This window comes from Cinclus cinclus, chromosome 6 (assembly GCF_963662255.1).
Source record: "Cinclus cinclus chromosome 6, bCinCin1.1, whole genome shotgun sequence".
NCBI lineage: Eukaryota > Metazoa > Chordata > Aves > Passeriformes > Cinclidae > Cinclus > Cinclus cinclus.
Window position 1 is genome coordinate 30,330,702 of NC_085051.1, and position 26,020 is coordinate 30,356,721.

A 26,020-nucleotide genomic window follows, 5' to 3' on the forward strand; every position below is an offset into this window, starting at 1 on the left:
AGAAAACTGCTGCACCAGTGAAGTAACTCAGAAGTGACCTGATGATGGGAGAAGTAGATGATAAAGCAAACCAACTCTCTAGTAAGGTTCTAAAGCAAGTATCTGCTCTCTTTGACCACTTCTAGCACCAAAATTAAGGGAGAGATGTTTGCACTACGGCTCAGTGTAACAAGGAAGATCTCACCTGTCTGAAAACAGATGGGGCAGTGGGACTTTAAAGGGAAGAGAACAAGTACCTTTAAGGTTTCTTCTCAAATATCTGTAACAGCCTGTATTTTATCCTTTTGACTAGACAGAGGTGTGTTTGGAAAATCTATAAACAGATCTTGCTATATGTCTTTCCTCACATTTATACATCCTGAGAAGTTCAACTATGAAAGAGAAGCACAAGGGTTGGTAAGGATATTGGAAAAGGGTATATCCACTGAAACCACAGGAAACAATTGAAGCAGTGAGAGGACAACATCAGAAGATTAAGTTAAGGGGAAAGATCTGGTATTCAACTCAATTTTCAGAAGTTTAAAACAATATGACCTTTAAGTGGCCAAGTACTAACAATAACCTGGTAAATGGCCAAGGTCAATCTTTGTCCATACTAACAGTGCTGTTGAGTGAAACCATCGTCCAGTGAGGATGCCTACAAAATTCATAAAGCAAACACTGTGTTGCAAAGACTGCATGCAAACACATGAGAACTCCTTGCTCAAAGGTGCTTCTCACATTTTGAAAAACTGCATATAAAAGAAAAAAAGCAATCTTAAGAAATAAACTGCAATGGATGGTGCAAATTTGAAAAAAGCCAGCAGGTGGTTTGAAATCTTGCCAAACCTGTTACTGTTTCTTACAGAATGATTTCCATAAATCTACTGTAAGGTAATCAAGTGAGAGGCCCTGTTTCCAACACAGGCATTGGAGAGAAATATGTTCCAAGTGTAAGTACCTTGAATGTCTCACCTTAAGGATCCCTGTTTTCTCATAGACTTTTTCCATAGAGATTTTCTCCACTATTGCTAATTTAAATGAAAAGTAACATACTGAAATGTACGTAGGTTTTGGTAAATGTAAATATCAATAAATGCCTCCAGAAATTCATATCCAATAATGTGCAATGATGGTGTGAAGATGATCAGAAATAGAAAAAATCACTTCCTTTCCTTTCAGACAAGTAAAACTAATATTGAAAACTAATTGAGGAAATCAAATTCTACCCTATTCATAAATGCTCCCTATAAAGAGATAATATAAATTTTGCCATTTAAAATAAAACTAAACTGGTGAGCAAAACAGGGACAATTAATTTCTGCATGTAAGAACTCTGGAATGAGTTTTTTTTAAAAGGATAAAAATGAGAGAGCTTGACTTAATTAACGAAAATGAAATCTAAAAATTTTTACGCATCCCTTTTGTCTGGCTGAGGAATACAAGAAAGGACTGGCCTATTTAAGTTAAAAGGCAAAAGAGGCAACTGAGAGCAGACTGACCAATGTGATAGTGGGATTCTAAAACAAGGCTTGAGACAGCTGTGTAGAAGGGAAAAAAAATTACTTTGCCGATCTTCGATGGTATCACATATTATAATGTTAAATAACATTAGATATTGCCCAAAATAGGAGTTAAGATCATAGAACCAGTAGGTGCCGTTTACTTTCAACTCCTCTATTTCCTAAAAGCCTTTTCAAGAGTGAAACTGGATGCCAGGACCTATTAGTACACTTGCTAAAGAACCTACCACTTGAAGGGAATTGCATATTTACATCATGAGAAAAGCAGTGTCTGTGATTCAGATTCTTGCTTGTCTCTCACATCTTGCATCAGAGGGATGTTATTTCTGTGATGAAATCAGCAAACTTCTACTGCTGATGATACATGAATGATTGGAACATGCATTCCTTGAAAGAGCTTTATTAGTGTAAGTATCAGTTTTGGCTCCTGTGAACACATAACTGCCTGCTACTAGACTACCTTCAGTTGCCTGTTGTGCTGGTTTTGGCTGGGGTACAGATAATCTTCTTCACAGTAGCTGGCACAGGTCTATGCTTTGGACTTGTGCTGGAAATACTGTCAAGAATATAGAGATGGTTTTTCTACTGCTGTGCAGTTCTTGCAACATCATCAAAGCCTTTTCTGCTCCTCTGCCGAAAAGCAAGCGGGCTGGGGGTGCACAAAAACTTGGGATGGAACACAGCTGGAACAGCTGATCTCAACCAGAGGGATATCCCACACCATACGGGGTCATGCTCAGAATGTAAGGCTGAGGGAATAAGGAAGGTGGAGAGATTTTGAATGATGGTGCTTATCTTCCCAAATAACTGTTACCAGTGATGGAGCCCTGCTCTCCTGAAGATGGCTGATGATCTGATGCCTGCCCATGGCAAGCAGTGAATTAATTCCTTGTGCTGCTTTGCCTGTGTGTGCTTTTGCTTTCCTTATTAAACTGTCCTTATGTCAACCCACAAGTTTTCTCACTTTTACTCTTTTGATTCTCTCCCCCATCCCACTGGTTGGGGGAGAGGGTGAACAACTTCAGGGGGCTTGGTTGCCAGCAGGGGTTAAACCATAACAGTCTTTCTGGCACAATACATGGGGCTCAAAGCGTTTGATATAATGACAAATTTGACTGAAATGTGCTAGATTGAATTTATAGCTGTTATTTCTGTTCAGCTAATAACCACCAGGCTCCTGTGACTGTCACGGGGCTCACTTGCTGACTGTGTATTAGTCTAGTGTTCCTTAGTGGCTGCTTTTTGCTTTTGCTGCTTGCTATAGTGCTGTGTAGCCCCATACCAGCTCTGCCCCAGCCAAAACCATCAATCATGTGCATGAAATGCAGACAATGATGATGATGATGCAAAACTGTAGAAGCATGATACAATATCAAACTGTGACATGCATGCTTCAATAGCAAGGTAATAAAGACTTCAGCATAAGAATCCTCCTTAATGTCTGACAGACATTAAGCGTGGCAGAGAAAAGGAAGAACATGTATGGATGGGGAAGCATCAGAAAGCATAGTGGAGGGAACATCAAAATGTTGACAGCATGCAGACTGGTAGTTCATTTAGTTCACAGCACTTCATGCAGCTTCTGGGGATGCCCAATCAGTAAAATCAGACAACCTAAAATGATTTACAGGCCAAAAAAGAGCTGAGCTGCTGAGATGAAGTCAGAATGATAAAGAGCAGGTTTACATAAGGAGAACACAGTACAGCAAGAACATCTAACATATTCAAGAGGTGAAACCATATAGAGAGACAAATATCCCCTTTACTGTTAGGTTCTAAAGTGTATAAAAGATGCATCCAACACTGACTGAATGGATACTGGCGTAAGAAGGATGCTAGAGAAGTTGTGGAGAAGGTAATAGCTGGTGCTCCACATCCTCTCCATCATTTCAAGCTATCCTGACCTGACCTGACAAGCTGGGTATACACACATGGATTCTGGACAGACTACTGAATGCATGCATCTTTGTGCCCTTGAATACATAGATAAGAAAGGGTGAATTAAACCCTTTTTGGTCTAAATTATCATGACTTATCTCTCCAATAATTTCTGGCACTGAACTTTGCTATACCATCATTAAATTGTTTACTGTAACAAGAAAGAACCAACAAGAAGATTGCTGTTTATCTTTACAGGTACATTTTTAAAACTACTGATTATTTCATCAGAAAAGAACACAGCAATAAATGATGTGGAATATTAAGTCAAGAGTCAATGAAGGAACAGAAGCCCATAGCTGAGTTGTTGATTAATCAGGTTAATGTATGAATGGACTAAGACACTAAAGAAGAAGAACAAAAGAAAACCAAATACCCACACATAAGACTATATGAAAATTCAGCCTATGGGATGCAGAGTTTTACTTTTGAAACCATTTTTCATGAAGAAACAAGATTCTGTCAACTGACATATGTAATAGGAACAATTAGCCCCAAGGAAAAAAAAGACTGAATGGAGAAGGAAAGTCAATATTTTTCTGATACCATCTTCAGCAGGACATAAAAATGATCACCAGGTGCCAACAAACTCAACACACATCAGTGACAAAACCAGAATTAGATATATTGAAAATGTAACCTGCAAGCAATTCTGTAGAGGTGTATTCACAGTAATTTGAAGACACTGGATGAAAAACAGACTTAACTACATAGCTGTTGGTGAAAGAAATCCGAAACATTAAACAAACCCTAAAACCCTCATCTTGAGTTACATCAGAATTCAAATCAGATATTTGTTTTGGATAGGAATGGAAAAGATGTCAGTAAGGCTTCTAACATGAGAAGGTGCACATCTTTTCCCTGTCTTAAAGAAATGACAAATTGAGGTGAACAGAATTAAAAAAAAAACAAACACTTGGCCTTGGAAGACAGCATAGTAAGAAATGAAAATTCTTGCTACCAAAGTTAATTAAAAAAAGCATTGCAAGGAGGAACTGACAATCTGATACAGTGCTAGCATACAGAGACTAGAACTTATGCAATGCCTGTATGAGGCAGGATGCATGTACTGAAAGACTGCTCTCTTCTGAAGGAATACACATACAGAAGAGTAACAATTTAAAAGAAAAATTATTTCCAGGGAAAGACTGAGTAACCTTCTTTGACCTGTTTGAAAGTGTTCACTGGACTCAGGAAAATAATGAAATTCTGTAGGTTAATAAATAGTTATTAAGGCATACAAATATAGAGAATTTTTGCACATTAGAGCTTCTTTGTGTAATTTAATCTACAACAGGTCTGAAAAGTAGCTGATTCTGTGACTGCAAGAATTTTTCTGGATGTTCTGGATTTGAAGCTCTACTCTAAAATAAACAGTTCTTCAGTATGACTAAGGGAAGAAAACTATATTTTGGTGCTGCTACAATATTTAATACCAACTCCAGGTACGAATAAAAATAGTACTATTTGAAGCACACATATTCAAAAGAGAAAGCTGAGACAAACAAGTAATTCTACTGAAATTCAATGTTCAGCCTGCACTTTACCCCAGTCTGTCTTCTCCAGAGTTGACTTGTTGATGGGTCTATTTTGGTACTAACAAAAAACGCCCAAAATACTATCCCTGAAGTTTTTGACCTTTCTACAAAGTGTATATTCCATTTTTGAAAGGATTTTAGTATCTAATGATGGTGTATTTGAGGAAGTTTTAATATCCCAAGCAACGAAGCTGCTTCTTCCTTAGTTACAATGCCTCACTTCTGAAGCTGCAGCATGTTGTTAACTAAAAGCTACCAGGGTTTTTAAGCCAAATGTATGCTAAAAATAAGACTTTCTAGGGCTCAATTGTCCACATGTTTTGCCAATACAATATAATGTAAACAACGAGGGAAAAAGGTAATGACTGTACAAAAAGATTTGGGTACTTTAATTAGTAATTGATCTGAAAACCACTGCTGCATTGTATGGAGAAGAACCCAGGAGGATACAGGAGATTGATGTGTGTTAGGAAGCAGGATTCCTATTAAGGCAACTGTGACTACTTTCTACTTAAACACACATTCCATTAGTACCTCTTTTTACTAAGCATAATTTTCTGCAGTCCTGGAATGTACATTGAAAAAAACTAAGAGGAAATTAAACCCAGAAAATAGTCACAAAAATATTGGAAGTTTTAGCAGGAACATGTATCTAACTATGTCTGTGTGTATTTTTACAAGAAAAAACAAGAAACTCTTGCAGTGCTTGGAGTGTGATCTCACACCCAAAAATTTAAAACATTCTTTTTAGTTTTCCATGCTCCTCAACCTAATCACAGCTAAACAGCCATGCCAAAGCACTTGCTACTTACTCAAGCTAGTTCCAAGGTAGAATAAACTTCAGTTACACAAACTTCAAAAATAAAAAGGAAAAAAAAAATCACTTGAATGTTTAGTGTATGCATTCAAAGTTTAAAATACATTAACATACTTGCCATATTTCAATGACCACCTTAAGAAGAAACAGTAAGAATCAAGAATAAAAAAAATTATGCACTCAAATGAACACAAAATATCTACACTGTGGATACAATTACAGCTTGCCAAAACACATCTTCAGTAGCATCTTACTATTAACTAAGAGTTTCTGGTAAGGAACCTGATCTTTCTTTTACTGATAAATACTGAATATTTCTACTGAAAAATTTGTAACAACAATAATTGACAAAAACATCTTTCCAACTCCACCTCTCCCATCAGCTAAGGTTCTTACTTCATATAGCAATTTTATATTGAAAAAAACCACTAGACTGAAAACATAAACTTTAATTAGATTTAGCACTAATTTGTAACTCATTTAATTGTGTGGATATCAATGTACACATTTAACACTAAAGTGGTGGTTCATGACAGACCATTTTTTGTTAACAGTAAGCATAAAAATTACTGAAATATTAAGTTTTGCTTTTGTCATGGAAACGACTTTCATCAGCATTTTTTCTTTCAAAAAAAGTTTAAAGTATTTTTCTAGGCTATTTAATTTCAGAAATTCACTGCAACCGGAACATTTACATAAATTATATATGTCACTCTTTCTACACTGGGAATATTAGGTCTTTAGGCAAATGTCTACTTATGAATGACAAAGACAATAATTCTTCACAGGAGACAGAAAGTAACAGAAAGTGACCAACTAGCAGAATTAAATGTACTGTTACAAAGAAGGTGTTGATGGATGGAGCAGTGGATAGGTGTTTTGCTAGACTTGAAAAAAATTCTGAGAAGTAGCCTTGCTTGCTCATTTTAGCTACAATACAGAGCCTCTAAACTTCTGTTACATAGGAATCAAGTTATCTATTGCAACTAAAAATCTGTAAGGATCTAACTTACTACTGAGAGTTTTGTCTGGTTCAGTGCAACTAAACAATGGATGGCTAGGGAAGGGACAGAAAACCAGCAAGTAAAGCAGAAACTTTCCCTTAAGCAAAATGTAAGGAGCGAAGAGAATGAAGTAGCAAGACAGAAAAAAACTCCGCACTCTCATGTTAAAAGTATAATAACAAGTTCCTTAGGATCCTCCATGATCAAAGATAACACTGAAAGAAACTTTGCACATAGAAGTGAAAGAACTGAACATCAGTGAGACTCATGACTGTACAAAGTGAAATACTTTGAGCATCTCTTGTCATTGAAATGAATTCCTCGTGATAATTAAAAATCTGTCCTTGGTCTTCTAAATCTGCTTCCTTTGACACAAAACGTTGCCAAAAATTAAGTACAAATATTGCACTTTTATTCATGAAAATGCCAACCATGAACACAGACAAAAACACAGTGAGATCTGAGAATCTGAACAGCAACTGGAATGACAAGAAAAGCTTGTAAGCCACACTGTGTCATCCTAAACTTCTGTCATGTAAGTATTCAGCAAATTCATCTAATCAGGTTAAGAAAGTAGTGAAACTTTTAAACAATCAAAACTATATTGAACAAGATAAAAATACATCACAACCACTGTAAACTTTATGGTTGAATGACTGAAAAAGGGAGGACTGTGAGTGCAGTTTTCCTCTGAGTAAAGCTTAGATTGCCTGTATATGGGAATCCATCTACTGTGCAGTGGTTGATTTGTTTGAAACTCAAATGCAATTTAGAGAACAAGAAAGGTGTTCTACAGAGATTTATTAAAAGCTAACAAAAACTGATTTGCTTAGTCTTGGGGATGTACCTAATCACTGACATAGAGAAGTCCCAATGGCAATTTGCCTTAAAATATTCCTACCTCCCAAGAAATAAAATTACTTATTTTACCAGGAATTTACATTTATGAAGACTGACTGAAATAACCAACTCAATAGTTATCATTTAGTTCTTTGTTAGAAACAGAGATTTTCAGGAAGCACAGATAGTAAGCTGTAAACAGTAAAGCAAATTTGCCATTTAATGTTGTATTTTGTCTACATGGTCTGGTTGTATACATAAACAACATTAGGTTTCCCAAAATATGATTATGAAAAGGTAAAATCTTCTAACAGATCAGTCTGGAGCATTAGTAACATGTTCTCCCATACCTTTGCTCCAATATCCTCATGTATTAGTAGCCTGCTACTTACATTCATTTAATAGAGGTACTCCCATCATTGCAGAAGCTTGATTGTTTTTTTTTTCTGAGACACACAGAGATTTCTGCTATTCAGCAAATTCAGTAAGAGAGATGTAAGGGGTTCATGTACACTTAGGACAAAAAAATATAAAACAAGAAAATGGTACAAAAAATAAACTGGAATATACAGTTGACAAAGAAATATAGTGCCACTTGCTCTGTGGCTAGACTACCACTCCAAAAGTAAGTATAATCAAATAATTTTTTCCCCTGACACTTCCTCATCTTTGTTTCATGTCATATACACATGTTTTGGAGCCCTGAAATGAGATCCTAAACAACAAATGAGCATATTGAAAAGATACACACTTGCAGATTAAAAACAACCTTGGAATATCGCTGGGATGCAGAAGTTCAATTTACTTTTATTCTCATTACTGTGTGGACAAGAGACCAGTATAAACTTAATTCATATTGCATTATTAGAAAGCCAGGATCCAGAAGGAAAAACAGAGTAAATGAAGACATTTAGACACATTGATAATCTTGAAGAATCTGAATGAACCACATTTCTTGATAAATTCAGATGATGTTTGAAAACTTGAGGATACTGTAAAGGACAGTACAAAACGATAAGGGGTAGTTTCTTTGGTTTATTTCAAAAGTAATACATAAAATGAACCAAGAATTCTCTAAGTGGTAAAGAAGCTTATGTGCAAAATTCAACCTCCAAATAATAGGAACAGTTGCCAACACCAGTCAAGTAAATTTTCCAGTCGGTCTTTTTTTTTTTTATTTTTCCATATTTCAGCTTATAACAAACCACCATCAAATACATCACAGAAAATCTAATCTAGCTAGATGTTGCATGGGAATTCCTGTTATAAAAGTGGCGTAGTCTCACACATATTGAAAACCTGACTTTGCAGTCATATATGAAAAGCAGGTCTCAACATGAAATACCAAAGCATGATCTAATTATGAAATGAGCTCATCTCCACTACTTGTGCAGTGTTTCAGATTTTCAAACTGTTTCAAACTTCTAGTACATTCCTTCTGTAATCTCTGACTATGTCAATCAGAGATAATCTCAAGACAGTCTACAGGATTGCATTCTGCTTCATAACAGATAGGCTTTACTCCTTCCTATTGTGATAACTTCTAGATGATACCTATATATTTTCAGGAACTATTTTTCAGCAGAGCTGCCCCTTATTTATGCCTATTACTAGTCACCCTTGGTTTTCTTTGGACAATTTTGTTTTATCAATGGGCATAAGGCTCAATGCAATTTCTCTGTTTCGTCTTGCTCTTCTGCTCTGAGCATTCATAATGTAAAAAGCTCCATGTTTTTACTTCTAAGCCATCAGAAAAGATTCAATTTTTTAGGAAAAAAAGTAAAGGAGATGCTTGCAGATAGAATTCACTGAACAACCTTAAGAAAAGTAGACTATACAATGAAGCTCAAGTTTGCTGTCCATCAGAATAATTTTGATTTTATTACAGTGAAGCTAAGTACTACATAAAACAATCCCATAGGTTAAAGCAAAATAATTCTATGGGTGGGTGCCCATAAATCCTGTTTGCTGACAGAAAAGAACGAGACAGTAGGAGAGAAGAACTAGCAGATGCTGGCAATCATTTTAGCAAGCAGAATAATCTTCAAGGATCATGAATTAGATAAGGAAGAATGTTATTATTTGCCATCTGCTACTGGCTTATTAGTATGTCAGCATCTGGTGCCACAGAAAGACCTTTGTGATGTGAACGTACAAAGCAAATTTAGACAGTTTTCTTCTGCTGAAAGGAATTCTGTTGAAGGTTAACATTACAGACCTTGCCACTGGTCAATTTGCTTAGTTTCTGATGTATGCTACTCAAAGCTTGATGAAAAGTAAACATATAGAGTTCACCTCAATGATTAATAGTATAGTCTAATCACTAAGAACTGAATAATAATCCCACAAGGTTGGCATTAAAACTTTCTTTCTATTCAATTTTGGCTATTTTTTGTTTCCAAATGTCAGGCAGCAAATATCTAAGTTTGAGCAAAGCCAGTTGGTTTGAAAGTCTTATATTGAACAATAATAAAGTGGGGCACGGATCTGCCCCAGCCCAGGCTAGAAATTTGCACATGTATTTTTTTGACAGAATACTATTTGCTTAATGTTGTTACTCAGTGGCAGGATTATCTATGTTCCTGGGGATACTGAAGGATACTAAATACATTCAAGGTGCTAACAATTTCATATTCATGATTGGTATTGCAAGAGATAACATGAAACTTCAGTAACCATAAGGTGCTGGTGAACCCACGGGTTAAACTGTGCAACAGTGCACATGGAACGAGCTACACTGTCCTGCATTTATTTACTATGTAGAATGACACAACCCTTGCATGCAAACCAACCTTGTTCAGCAGAGGCAATACACTGACCTGATAGATTACAGGGCTGAGCATGGAGCTTGCAAGGCATAAATGTACTTACTTTTGGTGTTGGGCAGGATGCAGTGGAGAGGCGAGAGGTGGCTTGGGCACGAGGAGATTCTGAAGGAGTAGTACTGAGGGAGGCTGTATCACGTGGGAGAACCTGAACACCACGAGAGATGATGGAATCTGGAATCTTAAAAAGAAGAGAGATGCAATTAATAGCAAAAAATACACTGTATGTAAAACTTACTCAAAACCTTACCTCAAAAACACAGGGGACCCCACTCCTCAGTTTGTACACCTCCTCATACTCAGTGCTTGGCACTGATTAATGGCATACTCTCCTAATTTCAGTAACAAATACCTAACAAATATGTAAGGTCACATTCTAACAGAATTAGCACAGAACATACTAGTTGTCCCGAAAAACCTATGAATCAAACATACTAAAACAGGAAATAATAAGAAAACAATGTTTTCCTCTTAAACCTTGGTTTCAAACCCAACAATGGTTTCTTCTATGGCACAAAGGAGGCAGACCTTCCATTCACTAACTAGGGGGCAATATTCTGAAAAGAAAACCATTTGCTAGAAATTTACTGGACCCCACTAAAGAAATGTCATGCAGTGAGAAAATTTCTCACAAGAAATTTCATGCAGTACGTAAATACTCTTTATTCCATGAAGACTTTATTTCAGCTACAAAAATTCTCAGTGTAAGGTTTGTGCTGCAAAAGCTACAGGACTCTCTGGAGCAAGTAAAAGCAAAAGCATTAGAAATCACCATCCAAAGCCAACACTTGGTTTAAAGTACATTCTGAGGGGAGGAATAAAAATTCTGTCTTTTTTACTTCCCACATAATATATTACAGCTGCAGTTAGGGACGCATACCCCTCCTGATCAACAACTGGCAAACTGGTGAGGATGATGAAAAGGCTGATGCAATCAACAACTTTTTGTCTCAGTTTTCACTGGCAACCTCTCTTCTCATACTTGAATGGATGGACCTTAAGCCAGAGGGACAATTAAGCCCCACTCTAAAGGACGATCAGGTTCATGACCAGCTGAGGAACCGCAGGAACCTGATGAGATGCATCCCAGAATCCTGAAGGAATAGACTAATGTAATTGCTAAACCACTGTGCATGATACTGGAAAAACTGTGGCAGTAAGATGATGTCCCAGGTGACTGGAAGTAGGGAACATTGCATACAACTTAGAAAAGGGTAGAAAGGAGGAACTGGGAACTACTGACCTGTCAGCCTCACCTCTGTGCCTGGGAAGATCATGGAACAGATCCTCCTACAACCCCTGTTAAGGCACGTGGAGGACAGGGAGGTGATTTGAAGTAGCCAGCATGGCTTTACTGAGAGAAAATCCTGGATAAATTCTATCACAGCTAACTAGGAAATGCAGACATTGTGATCTTTGAAGGAATATATATATACACATGCATATTTTGAGATCTTTCTCTCATCAAGAATTTCTTCATTCAGCCTGATGTTTTTAGTTCTAGGAGGGCCATAAGAAGAACCATGGTGTCTGGGGGAAATGGCAGAAGCAGACAATAAAAGGAAGCAAGAAAGGAAGATCCAGTGACAAGCAAATAATGAATGTTGGGAATTTCCAGACAGGATTTCTTTTCATAAATGGAGATGCTGTTATCCAGTCTGCATCTTGGCATTTTGAGCATTCTTGCCTACCTTAGGGCTGATAGAAGCCACTGGAAAATATGTCCTTCCAGAAACAAGCTTGAATCCCAACTTTTAGAATGTGTTACATTATTAGAACATTAAGAGAGCTTTGTTGCTTGTCTTGGTGTAGTTAAAATGATCAGTCTTAATACTTGTGTCATTAGATACACATCATTTCCCACTCCCTCAACTTCCTTGGTTCCCCTCTATAACTAATGACTATGTCTAACTTAGCAATCTTGCCTTAGAAATACTGGGTTATACCTAGGGAATCTTATTTCACTACATACCCTCCTCCTCATGTTAAGAGTGTATTTTGTTTCTAACTTGTTTGTAAGTTATCTGAAAACTGGTTTTGTTCTCAGAGTGCCACCAACTGCTTCCTTTCTGCTCTACAGTTTCAAGACTGTTTTTTGCAGGTCAGTTACTGTGAGCTCTCCTCAGAGGTTCTTTCAAGGCTAAGCATCTCATGTTCCAATTTCCACTGTGAATTCTGAAGTCAGCAGAGTTTCTTTTCACTATGGACAACTACGCTGGGGACATCTTCCTCTTCAGAAACAGTGCCTAATTGGCCTCTACATGGACTATTCTAATTTACAAATCATAACTCAGCCATGTATCTTAGAGGTAAACTAAATCAATGATATTATAAATGCTCAAATGGTTTGTGGTCAGAAGCACGATTTCCCTTCTGTTCACTTTTTCTCCTCAAATCCCATCTTAAATTCCTTAAAGCCAAAAACAGGCTGACAATCCCCAAGTTTTATATCAGCATAGATACTCCCTACAACTTTCAATGCTTCTTTTGGATGTCCATGTCTAAGGAAAATACAGCAAAAAATACACTTTGAGAAAGGTATAAAACAAAAAAAAAGATAAAATAAAAGAATTGTTTTAAGTCTTCAAATAAGATACCTTCTCTCTACTCTCCTCTGATAAAAAGCTGTGTGCATCTTGATATGATTGTGTACAGGTCCTTTACCCCTTTTATGTACTCCTAGACCCCACAACATGAATAACAATACTGCTTTTGCAAATGATACCATGATTCAGTTCTCCCTAGGTTTACTCTGGGTACTCTAGAGTAACCAGATACTTCATACTGTCTCATATCCTTCAGGCAGGAAACATTTTTTCTTTAATTTCCCACCATACTGATCAATTATTGCTTCTACAATTTTATCTGGTATCACTTTTTTGTAACAAAAATCTCTCTCTGCAATAAAGTTACTGAGACAATCCCAATTTCCCCTGAACTTCATGTGTAGTACTAATTTTTGCCCATGAGAAAATTAAAACTTGAGTAAAATTTCAGCCATTATATTAATCCGAAAAGGAAGCTGAAGATAAAGGGAAAAGATGATCACAGGCACCTAATTTCAATGAGAATTATTTCCAAATCACTACCTTTACATAAAATGCAATTACCAGAAAATAATTCATATATAAACCTATCTAGATTCTAGAGAAATATTTCTCACTAAGAGCTTAAAGTTAGTTCACAGTTACAAATTTTGCTCTTTTTCTGATAGGAAAGTGGAATGTGCTATATTGCTAAAAGTAGCACTAATACTCTCTTTGAACCACTACAACCTGCTGAATTTTGTGAAGGGACTAGTATATCCATTCCATTAACAGAAACACATAAAAATAAAATGGGGAATTTCTAATTTTTCTCATCTACATTTAGAGAAATTTTGAATTTTAATATTAAAAAATAAATTTAAATTAATTAATTTTAATTAAATTTAATTACATAAAAATTTAATATAAGTCTCTAATCAAGGCAACTTCTTAACTCTGTTAAAGAGGTTAATAAACCCATGAGAAATTTGTGAGTCCTGGTACACAGAAACCTGAAGTAAAAAAGGGCAGGAATATTACTGCATTTTGGATAGATTATTCTTTTAATTTTCACTAAGTCACACTGAGGATTTATGATTTGTCTCCCTAGTATTTATTATTAATTTTTCAGTTTCAAATAAAGTGAACACAGAGTAGAGATCTCAAAAGTTTAAAAGGGGAACAATAGAATTCTTAGTGAAAATAGTTTCTTGTTTGCACTAGCTGGGGTGGAAAACCTGTTGTAACATACTGACAAAGACAGAAATAAATGAGAAATGAAAGAAGTGACAGAGAAAGATATTCACCATATCCATCAGTCATCGGTTCTACAATTTTTATCTGACCTGGTCTTTCTCTGACATACTTTTATTTATGTTTAAACATTTGTGTTTTCATATTAGAGAACTTTGACAAGAGCACAGAGAAGAAGAGGAAAAAGGAAAAGATGTGTATTCCTTCTTCTCTTTTGGCCAGAACTGAAACAAAGATTGACAGTGATGGTGAGGTAAGAAAACAAACTGTAGGTGGCAGCTACTATGACTGTTACACAAGAAAAAAAAGTCTTAAAAATATACAGAAAGGACAGCTTAAAAAACCCAATAACCTGCCAAAAAACTAACCACTTTCTGCCCTGAGTCTGAAGATCTGATTTGGATTACAGAATGCATAAAACAATAGCTCAAGAGTAATCTGCAAAAGAACACAGAAACATGTATAACAGTTGAACAGTATTCTTCATAGAGGCTAGATTAACTGTTCTGTTGATACTGAAGAATATGGTGCAAATTCTAGTTTAGCAACCTCAACTCAAAAAAAACCAAACCAAAACAAAACAAAAAAACCTGCAATAAACAGGTATATGTATCTATGTATATGTACTATATATCTTCATCATCATGTGTGTGAATTTTAAAGTCTTCACATTTCCTAACTTTCCAGACTTTCAAGAGACACAGAATCATGTTTTAAATACAGAGGTGTTAGGTTATTTGATTGATGGTTTAAATTACTATTTGCCTAAGGGAACAGGTCCTTTTTTACCATTCATTGAAATAGTTTCCTACTATTCACCAAAACCCAGTAATTTATAAGTCCACTGCTTCCAGACTCTGGAAGTCTTCTGTTTTTGAGAAATTTTACTTCTACACAGAAAACAAAAATGAGGCAGGGCAGAAACTGCAAGTGATGACAGCAAACTATGAACATACAGTGCAAATGCTGTATCGTGTTGACAAAAAAACTACTGAGAGAAAAGCAACAAAACAAGACAAAGAGGAAAAAGTTACAATTTCATAGCTCTAAAGCAGTAATTTTAGGAGATTATTTTAATTATATTCAATCATTGAATATATTAGATCATGAAGCCAATGACTTATCAGAAACACAGGCTTTGTAGCAAATATTATCTCAGCAGCTAAATGATTCAAAGTGACAACACACATGACCTTTACCTCGTTTAGCCCTTTATCTGAAACAGGTATTTTCTGTAACGTGTGCTCTCAAAGGTAGCACTGATAACTTCTTTGTTAGAAGAAAATAAATAAATAACATTGTCTGTTCAGACACAGAGCAGGAGGCAGGCAGAGCATTTTTAGTTAGTGTTAGTGCAAAAGCCTCTTGCAAATGTCTCTTACCAGATCTCCTGCACTGCCTGTTGCATGATGGCAATAACTGATGAGACCAAGGATGGGCTGTTGACCTTTAGCCATGATAACAGCTGGACTGGTATAGGATGGATGCTTCTAATGCACAACACATAACAGCTATGAATACAGGGACAGGAAAACATGAAACTGTACAAGCAAATGACCAGAAAATGAATGAGGTGAAAACAACTGTGACACTGAAATGCCAAGCTCATATGAACACAGCCAGTTGAGATCTCAGGTATTTCCTGCCTTTAAAAATGGCACATATTATTTATCTTTGCCTGCATGAAAATAAATTAAACAATTTAAAATTTTTATTAACAAAAACTGATACTTGCAAATGATAATTACCTTAATTCATCCCTGCAAAGACATATGTAATCAGGATTTTCTGTATACTGGGAGATGATCTCCAGCTGCAGCTGTCTTAGAAATGTCAAGATGTCTCAGACCTGAATTCACATTTCTGGAGTTAGAATGTTGCTGCTTTGGTTTAGAAATTGTTTAATATAATTCTGAGTTACTTAGATTTCCAATTCTCATAATAGGAATTAAAAGCACAACTTGTGGAGCAGATACAGAACAAAGCAGTTTGGAAAAACCTGTTTCCAAACACAAAGGGATACATTATCTTTCCATTTGAAAACTGAACACATAAAACTGAGGTAAATATTTACATATTGCTTCAATTAGTACAATAATTCTAGGGAAAATACTTAAAATTTGAATGGAAATTATTTATAAGTGTTACCTCATTATTTTCTTCTGGAGTCTCAATTTATTATTTTAGTTTGAGTAATGCTGATCTATGATTACAAGTTAAAGCAAGGCCATAAAGACATTATGATATTTAGTTTGTTGGCAGAATTTCACATCTCTTCTGCAGACATGCACGTTGGAATACAGTAATCTGGATAGTTTATTACTTAAATTGTTACCTACCATATTTTTATCATTGTCTTCAGAAACTAAAATTTTCATTTCATATTAGATATTAAGGGTTGCAAAATTTTGTTGCGATTCCTTAACATGCCACCTACTGGACTCTGCACGTTCAGGTGTGTGAATACTCTGAATTAAAAAATGCCAGTAAAACCAGTCTGTCACATCAGAACGGTATCCTAAAATATATGTTAACATCAAGATAATAAATGTATTTCTCCCCCTGGAATTTGAAATCACCTATCAAAACAGAATTTGTGTAATTTTATAAAGCTCTACTTCTACAAAATGTACCTGAAATACATCTGTTTGACACAAAGACATCAATGTATAGTCTTAACATGCAAATGAATATTGGTGGAAAGTTCCTGAGACAGAAACTAAAGGGTCTCTTAAAGAAAGAAGCCAGACTCACCTTAGCTGCAATGGCTGCTGCTGTTATATGTGAAGAAGAACTGTCCTCTGTTGAGGCAACTCCGCTATCCTTCTTCTCTTCCTCCTCTTCCTCACACTGTACTCCTTTATCTTCTGTCTGTTTGTGAGGGCTGGTGGTTGGAGGAGGAGAAAGAGGAGGTGGTGGTGAAGGTAGATCTTCAAGCTCATCGTGCACCTCCTTTACTTTTACAATGGCATCTCGCAAAAGATCAATGGCATGAGGTAGGGCTGGCAGTATAAACTGAAAGCATTCCTATGCAGAACGAGAAGAGAAACCACTATGAACAGTTACCTGCACATGCAAATATGAGTTTAGTCTTTAAATGTATTTGGGACTTAGATGCATCTTCTCAGCTGATCATAAATAAAACCCACCATGTCCTATGCAACTGCTCTTAAAAGATAAATGAACTCAGAAACAGATCTGGTGACTACTGTATAAATTTTTGCCTTTTTTCATGCAAATACAGTAAATTGCACAACAGGGCTATTGTAATGAAGCTAGTACTAAAAATAAGAGTTACATTTCTGTGAATATGTAATACAGAAAATAGTTCACAGCAATTGGCAAAATGCTAGAAATATGCAGAAGAAAAACATTAACTATATCCCTGCAGGGACATTAGCTTCAAATCTTTCCTATTATGCTCCCTCACAATTAGAGAACAATTCATAAGGGTTTTTATAACTATAGTTTTATATAATGACATAATTTTTTATTCATGGACTTGTATATTGGAAGAATGACAAACTACACTGATGTCATTATAATGCCATGTAACTAAAAAAAAATAAATTTTAGAAACAAGCTAGTTTTCAAACCTCGCCTTGTTCTATAATCTTACAAACAATTAGAAAGTTTATTCTTTGTGGCTGAAGAAAGCAAAACTGCAGACATCTTGGTCCATAATGGGCATACACATAGCTACCATATATATAACTACCTATGCTACTAAAATACTGGTGCTTCATCAAATCAAGGTGGAACCTCAGGATGTAATGTGCTGCAACTGCCTGCTCAGATCAGGGTCAGTATGAAACTCAGGCTTCTTAAGGCTTATTCAGTAAAGTCTCAAAAATCTAAGAACAGATACTCCATAACCTTTGTTGACAACATGTTTCAATACTTAATTACCCTCAAGGTGTTCGGGGTTTTTTTCATTTTTATTTGGTTTTCCATTGCTTTTCTTTTTCACCTGGAAGCTACCTCATTCGATTTGTGACTATTGTCTCTCATTCTTCTCTCAGGCACCGCAAGAAAAACTTTTCTTATGTCCTTTGAGGAGACTGCATATAAACATTTATACATTGAAAAATGATGGCAGAATCACAAGAAATAATTGCCATGGCAGGGCAGTCAGGAACACACAGGCTGACAGACAAACCTGGCACTACTATTTTGTTGCCCTTCAGTTTAGTTTCTGGCATAGGAAGATTTTAAAAAATGTATTCTGATATTTTAGAGTATCCAAAAAATAAATAGTAAGTTCATAAATAGATAATGAAATAAATATTTTCAATAAATAAACATAACTACATGAAATAAAAAGCAAAGAATCCATCAGAAATTACAGATATTTATATACCCCATTTTGTAAGTAAAACATGACTCACAAACATTGTATTTCCTCAAAGCTTCCAAATAAGAACACATCTTTCAGCTGCCTCTTTAAGAGTAATGAGTGATAAGTCTGACTACCTCATAGATTTATAAAGTCTTTAAACATTCAAGCTGGTACTGAGAAGAACTAGAGTAAACGGATGAGTACAAATGCTGTATATAATGAATATATATTAAAAATATTTGTAAAGATAATAAAGATTATGATTTATAATGTAACTTCAAATTACAGTTTTTGTGCCTTCACAGTATTACTTCTTAAATGGTTTAAAATGATGAAGCATAAAATCATCATTACTTTAGCAAAGAAGTCGATCTCAAGTAAGTGAGAAACAAGAACAATAATCTCTGAACCGACCAATAACTGTGAAAAAGTACACTAATATTTGACATTCCTCCCTCCAAGCACTCAAATAAAGCCTTGCTGGCTTGAGTGTTAATGCACAGATTCCCTGTAAATCCTCCAAAAGCTCATCTTACTTACGAAACTCATTGTTTTAAGCAGTTGTTACTATAATTATAAAATGTCAAAGACTTAATAAACATCTGGTCGTTTCACACTTTGCCCTCTTTCATAACATCAACCATCTTTTGCAAGACTCAAAATAAAAAAAAAGCCAACACAAAATTGGATGATTTCTGCAGATCTGGATTCAATGGTACATGCCACACAAATGTTCTCTGGTGAAAACGTTTGGCATGCAGTCCATTTTTGAGATGTAGCACTTACACTGCTGTCATTTTCTGTTAATATCTTATTAAAGAAATATGCATACTGCTGCAATTTCATAGGTTTATATAAGTTTCTCATATGATCATATTCCCACAATGGAAAGGAAATTAGCAAGTGGCAAAAGAGAAAAATGAGGGAAATTCCTGGTGACAATCTAGTCTTTTTGGTTCTTGATATTCATCTTTTTATGGACCAATTTTCTCCACTCTTCATCTTAAAAGTCTTTGCTGAAATCTGAGACTTTACAGATGTCTCATACTAAAAGAAATCAAGACAGGACAGAGTATCATAATGACAGGAACAAATAAAAATCAGTTTATGAGAAGCTTGCTTGTATGATGCAATCATTTGATGTTTTTCTTTTCCAGCAGTATTACCTTTTTTATTACTCACCCTATATCAATCTATGGTTAAAACACTTATTAATACTTTTTCATTTCCTTTCCTCATTCACTTTCTGCAATTTACCTATCTTCCAAGTCTGATTGCCTCAGGGCGGAAAATGACAATTGCTTCTGTGGGTTAGGAGTGCTCCTAAACACAATAAAAGCCATTAGAGATTGTAGGCTATTTCACCTCTCTCCTAATTCAGCAAAAGAACTATTTACTTGTGAAATAACCTTCTTACTGGTGCATCACTTCTTTAAAATGGGGGGCCACTGCTATGTTAAACACATGTACATATATATGATTTCCCATGTATAACTGGAAGAATTTCAAGAAGATATACTCCCACCTCACCATCCTCCAATGCCTCTTGTGTGTTTTGGAGGCTTTTACATTTCCTTTAAATTAGAGTCTCACTAAATTTCCAGAAACGCTGTTAGGAATGATAGAATCATAGAAGGGCTCACACTGAGTCCTTGAACTGAAACATGTCGACAAGTGTATCTGAAAACCTATGGGGCTGCTTAAGATCATAGTATTCAAAACATTTCCTCTTCAACTTCCAGGTGACAGCCCACGTAAATGTTGTATCTCCAGACAGAAGTCTAAGAAACAGCGACTTCAGGGCTGTGCTGCTACACGCATTAAACACTGTCTGCTCTGTGCCTGGGTACTACAGGTTCAGGAGATGTGTATCAGCTATGCATTTCATAGAGGCCAGAGGTAAAGACTTTTATTAACAAGGCCAGATGTAGTCTGAGCCCTGAAGAAATAGATTCTTGTGACTGATGGGGGACCTTCCTCAGCAGTTTTGTATCAGGTTGTACAGATCGCTATTCAGCTTAGCAGTATTTCTGTGGAGAATATTGTTTTTCTATCAGCCAACTACAAAGAAATTAGAAAAGAAATTAAACTTGAAAGATCAAGGTTTACTAACACACATACAAATCCCTGCTGGAGTTTAATTCTGCTCCTCTCAGCTATAGAATCAGACAGAAAGCATGAATTAAGACAAAAATTCTAACTTCTCTGTCCAAACATAGCAAAAGCAGGAAGAAAAATTGTATAAAGGGTGGAAACTCAGATATACCCATACAGAGAAGATTAAAAAACATTCTCAAACTCTTAAAATTATATTCCTTTTCTTTCCTCTTGCTGATCAAAACTGCAAATGCTCCAGCAAGTTCTACCATATAGCATTCTTCTTACTTCTGTGTGAAAAAGAATGATTTCTTGGAAGCTGGAGACAACCCAGAGATAAGGTACAGCTAATTAGACAAGAAAGGGAAAGTGTAAGAGATCATTACATACTTCATCAGCAGTACCTGCTTGAGTGTGTGCTCTTTTGCACTACGTGTAATGTCCTGGTCACACTGCACCTTCAATCAGATTGGAGTTGTATGGTCCTTGGCTAAGAGTGATGGTGTGGTAACTTTACATGAACGTATTTCCATTCACTTTTGTAAAATTTGTTATAGTGGGGACTTTCTACCACTCAAAACAAGGAGAAGTGTTCATCATAGCTCCTTCCTAGCAGATCAGTAAGAACATTTCTTACCTGTGACCCTTTCTTGCTACCTGGAAGATTAATTATGAGAGTTTTCCCTCTGATTCCACACACAGGCCTGAAATGAAAGAAACACAGACTGAAATTCTTGCATGCAACTATCTCCACTATCAAAAAAAAGGAAAGCATTTAAGATAAATTATATGATTTATCAGATTTTGTAAACCTAATTTCCAATACATTCGCTGACTATGTTTTCATAAAAGAACTTTGGAGAAGCTGAACTGAAAAAGCATAGAACAAGATTGACAGGGTCTAACATTAATTTGATAGTATAAACACTGGCTAGATTTCCAACTTTATTGAGAAATCTGTGTAGCTACCTTAATGTTACTGTTTATTTGAATCCAATACATTATTTGATGTAGACCCTATTTGGTCATACAAATGACTTTGCAATACACTTTGCAGTGTAAATGACTGTGTCAAACATGATGTCCCTGGCCACGTAAAAATACTAAGTTGTGCTCTTGCATTAATTCAAATATGTCCTTTTTGTTTAAAGATTAACATAAGAAAAGCAGAGAAGGAAGCAACTCTCAAGTGAAAACTGTACTTAAGCAATTCACATGTAATTCTTCATAATAGTTTTCCCCTCTCCTTCAAGAAAAGGCAAGACTAATTATCAAAGATGGAAGTTTTTTGGGTTTTTTTGTCTTTTAGAAATTCCTTTGGTGTCGATGTAAGACTGAACACTCAAGTGTTTAATGCTTTCTATTGTGTAGAGTTTGACTATTCAACATTTTAGGTAAATGTAAAAAAGAAAAAGAAACTAAATTCCAGAATTTTGTCCTGAGTTTGTAAAGAGTGCTTCCACTGTTTACAAAAGCCACGGTGAAAAACCCAGGGGTGGGATATAGGATAAGAAAAATGTAAAAGGACAAAACTAAACCATGAACATAAGGAGGTTACAATTTTGAGCCAGAGGACATGGCTTCTTGGGAAGCCAACTCCCCTGGATTTCTTCTCATACAAATAATTCTCAGTGATTAATGTCATTTATTGGTCTCATGGCATTTTTTAGCCAGGTAACAAGTATTTCCATGACAGCTGTCACAATGCTCACAAGTAAATAACAGAGATCATCTCTGTGCCACTAAATGAACTTTTAATATCAAACTCAAGCCAGTCTGAAGTGCTGTTTTCAAATGGCAGTTTGAGTATTGCCTGACTCCTGACCTCTCTTTTCTCATATTGCCTTCTTTCACACTATGTACCCTCAGTTTAGAAAGAATTCCAGGTAGCTGAGCAATCTCTACTGCAGCACAAAGATGAACCTGAATTAAAGAAATGTGTTCATTTAGTCCTGTTTCAGTAGTCAAGTTTACAGAGTACAAACTTAATCCAGCAAATCCTATACACAGGTTAGAGTTTATGGCAGATTTAAAACAAGAAATAAGGAAATAAGAACTGTCCACAGAGGAATAAAAACGAGGTGGAATTGTGTTTGGCAGACAGCTCTCTTAGTAGTCGTCTTCTTGGCTCTTCTACTCTGCTTTAAATATTTTTGAGCATTATAAACTAAATATCCAACCAACCAATAATAAAAAAAGGAGTAAACCAGCAGCATGAAACTCAAATTTCAGCTGCCAATAACCAGACCTAATGGCTCAAGAGAGAAATGGAACTGCCAAAAATTCATGCCAAGAGAGCATTCAAAAGTAAGTAAAAATGCTTAAGAACTGCGTGGCTGGCAAAAGTATTGTGTGTGCTTTCAAGAATACCACAGATTGCACATGCATTCCAGCTACTTTGAGAGATAAATTAATTACATTCCTCCAGATGTAGGAGAGTACAAAACATTTGTCTTTATCAAAGGGATTTTTTTGCCAAACAAAGCATTTTAATACCTGATGAACAACATACAGAAAAATTCTTCACTCACCACCAAAACACCACAGTTCTAAAATGAAAAGACAGCTATTTAAGAGTGCATCAATATTACAAATAACTTGGTACAGAAAATACAGGAGGATACAGTCTCTAATAGAGACAACAAAGTGAATTTAATGAGACAATGCAATTACCATTATTTGAATTCGGCCCCTTCTCTGAAGTTAAGGCTTCTAGTCTTGATAACAATGACAGTCTTAAATGATTTGTGCACAGCCATTGGGTAACACTAAGTAATTCTGTGGAAAGAGTTCACCTCGTATTTTGAAGCAAGTAGTCTTACCTAGAGAGCATGCCCAGAGGTGTAACATTAAGTGATCCCATCAGCATTGCCAGGGCCATCCCCGGGGCTTCTCGCTCTATTACTTCTTTAGTGGCCTGCAATCAAAGATTAAATAGCAAGCTGAGTGAACAAGTGTAAGAATAAGAAAAGAATGAAACCCGCTAAAAATCGTGTAGGAATAACTCCTCATTTTTTTCTGCCAAGAAATGTTGTTGCTAAATTCTCAACTGAAATACGCTATAGAATTTTCTCTTAGCTGTGTAAAATAGGGAAAGATAAGCAGTTGGGATGAAGGACTGTTAGCAGCACTGTGAAGACTTCTATAGAAAGTTATAAAAGTCAGGACCCTATAAATACAAAAAGCGTTAACCAACAGCACAGAAATAACTGCCTCGAACGGAAAGGAAAAACTGTTTGAGAATAAGAAAAGACCCAATGTAACTGCCTTCTCTTCCTCAACAATCTTGTGCATTTTCCTGTTGAGATTTTCCCAGGCATGAGAAGGATGAATCAGTCTGTGCAGAAGATAGAAAAAAAAAATTTGCAAAGGGAAGCCCATGTAGCAGGCAGGCAGGAAAACAGTAAAATGGTAATGATAATGGCCAGAGGCTGAGGCCTTCCCTTTTGATCATGTCAGCAAAACAGCAGTTCCAAACAGGCTGGTGGCTTTTATTCATAAGCAGTCCATACGCAGTGGGCATTGAGAAGTCTAGAAGCAGAGTCTGAAAATTCTTGTCTTTTAAGTCCTTTTCCCAAGCAGGGACTCAGATGGAAAATCATGCACAACCTTCTGTCCTTTTGTCGTAACACAAATTTTCTTAAATGCACAATCTGTCCAGTCTCCCAACATCTAACGTAGGACACAACTTAAAGAAAGGTTACAGCCCTATCCTCTCTTCATTTCCCCCACAGTAGCTGCTATTTAGTGGATCACATTGCTTCATGCTTTGAAACAAGATTCCAACTTATTCAGCACAACTAAATTGGCAGCAATGGTCATAAAACTGTGAGATCCATGGCATAGCAGCCAAACTACAATGCTTTGATGGTGCAACGATCAAAACAGAAATAGAAAATAACATCCTAAATATAAGGACACCCTGAAAAAGCTGAATTTTCTTCACAGTTTCATATAGAAAAAAAACCAGGCGAATTATTTTATTGGAAAGATCCAATTATAAAACATGTACTTCTGTAAGCTTTTAGTTTACAAATAGAAAACTAAATCCTAGAGAAGGCAAATGACAGAATTAACCCAACAGTGTCTGTAAAAGAAGGACATTTACATGTAAGGATGCTTACATGAAGCAACAAATAAAACAGAAAAAAAAATCCATCAAGAATACAGATATTCAAATGGCCATATTCTCCAACATGGTCACTAGTTTTTGACATTTTAAAAGGAATATCAGAATATTAATTAGAAATTAATATCAGTATTAGAAGACATCAGACACTGCTACCATGTAAACCTTTGAGTACTTATTAATAAGCAAATTTGTTACATGCTCAGTTACGGGAAGCTGGAAGTTTGGTTTATAAATAATCCAAGGCAATTTTAATTTAGTAGCTGACACGACAGTCTCCTGTATTTCAAGCATAGCATGTTGGTTTTTTGGACCTGTCATCCTCTATGCAGAAACAGAAAAGCCATATAAATACAACCCAGTGACTGTGTTCTACACAGAGAAAATAAGAAGTGAGCTTGGAATGATGTAGACAAAAATAAAACTCCTCCATGGAGAGAGATTACCTTAAGATACCTGCTGAGGTAGGAAATCATCAATCACATTAAAAATTCTTAAGACATCCATAGACCTGACAATTTTTATAATATAGAAGATAAAGGCATTGCAATGGTGAAGACACACTTTGCTGACCACAAAAAGGTTAGTGAAACATGGAATTCTCTGTGTGTGCCTACATAGCAAGTCTTTTTGTTTCAGTTAATACCATGCTTCAAAGCTAGTCAAAACTGTTTTTAAATATAAAGTGCATTTTGAGACTTATTTTCTGCCCTTGAGCACAGTGACACTTTGAAGATATTGTAAGTTAAAATTCTAAGCAGTCTTCAAAGGTAGTACAAGATACAAGACTGTCCATAAACAACGATCCTGCAGCTCAGGGAGTCCTTCAATGAAATTCAAGTCCATGCTCCAACTTCGCAAGAAAAATGACCTTCACAAAATGTCACTGCTAGCAGGCAATGTGATTATTAAAAATGTATAGACTAAGCAACAAGATCTGAAAGGGCATAAAGTCCAAGCAGCAGTATGATCCTCAACACAAGCTTCTAAAAATAGTTGTTTCAAAATATACATGCTTATATTTATTACTGCAGATGGACCTCTACAAACGGAAACATTTCCTGTTTTCATGTTTGCATCCGACTGGATGGATGTAACCAAAAAAAGCTGCTGCTAAGTCAACCATTGTTACAGTGAGAACTGCTCTTGAAATTAGCCACTGTAAAGTCCACTTTTAGGATGTCCTCAAATAACACGACTTAATGTGTGCCC

General features: G+C 35.9%; 1 protein-coding gene across 7 annotated transcripts in view; it reads right to left on the bottom strand.

Annotated features, from left to right (window-relative positions):
• Nucleotides 1–26,020, bottom strand: part of GPHN (gephyrin) — a 273,967-nt gene that overhangs the window by 82,644 nt on the left and 165,303 nt on the right. For all 7 annotated transcript variants that reach the window (XM_062495959.1, XM_062495956.1, XM_062495957.1 and 4 more), the window contains 4 exons: nt 23,502–23,596; nt 21,317–21,383; nt 16,998–17,270; nt 10,511–10,645 (listed from right to left, as the gene is read on the bottom strand). In XM_062495959.1, the coding sequence (XP_062351943.1) occupies nt 10,511–10,645; nt 16,998–17,270; nt 21,317–21,383; nt 23,502–23,596 (570 nt within the window). The remainder of the gene's footprint in view (nt 1–10,510; nt 10,646–16,997; nt 17,271–21,316; nt 21,384–23,501; nt 23,597–26,020) is intronic.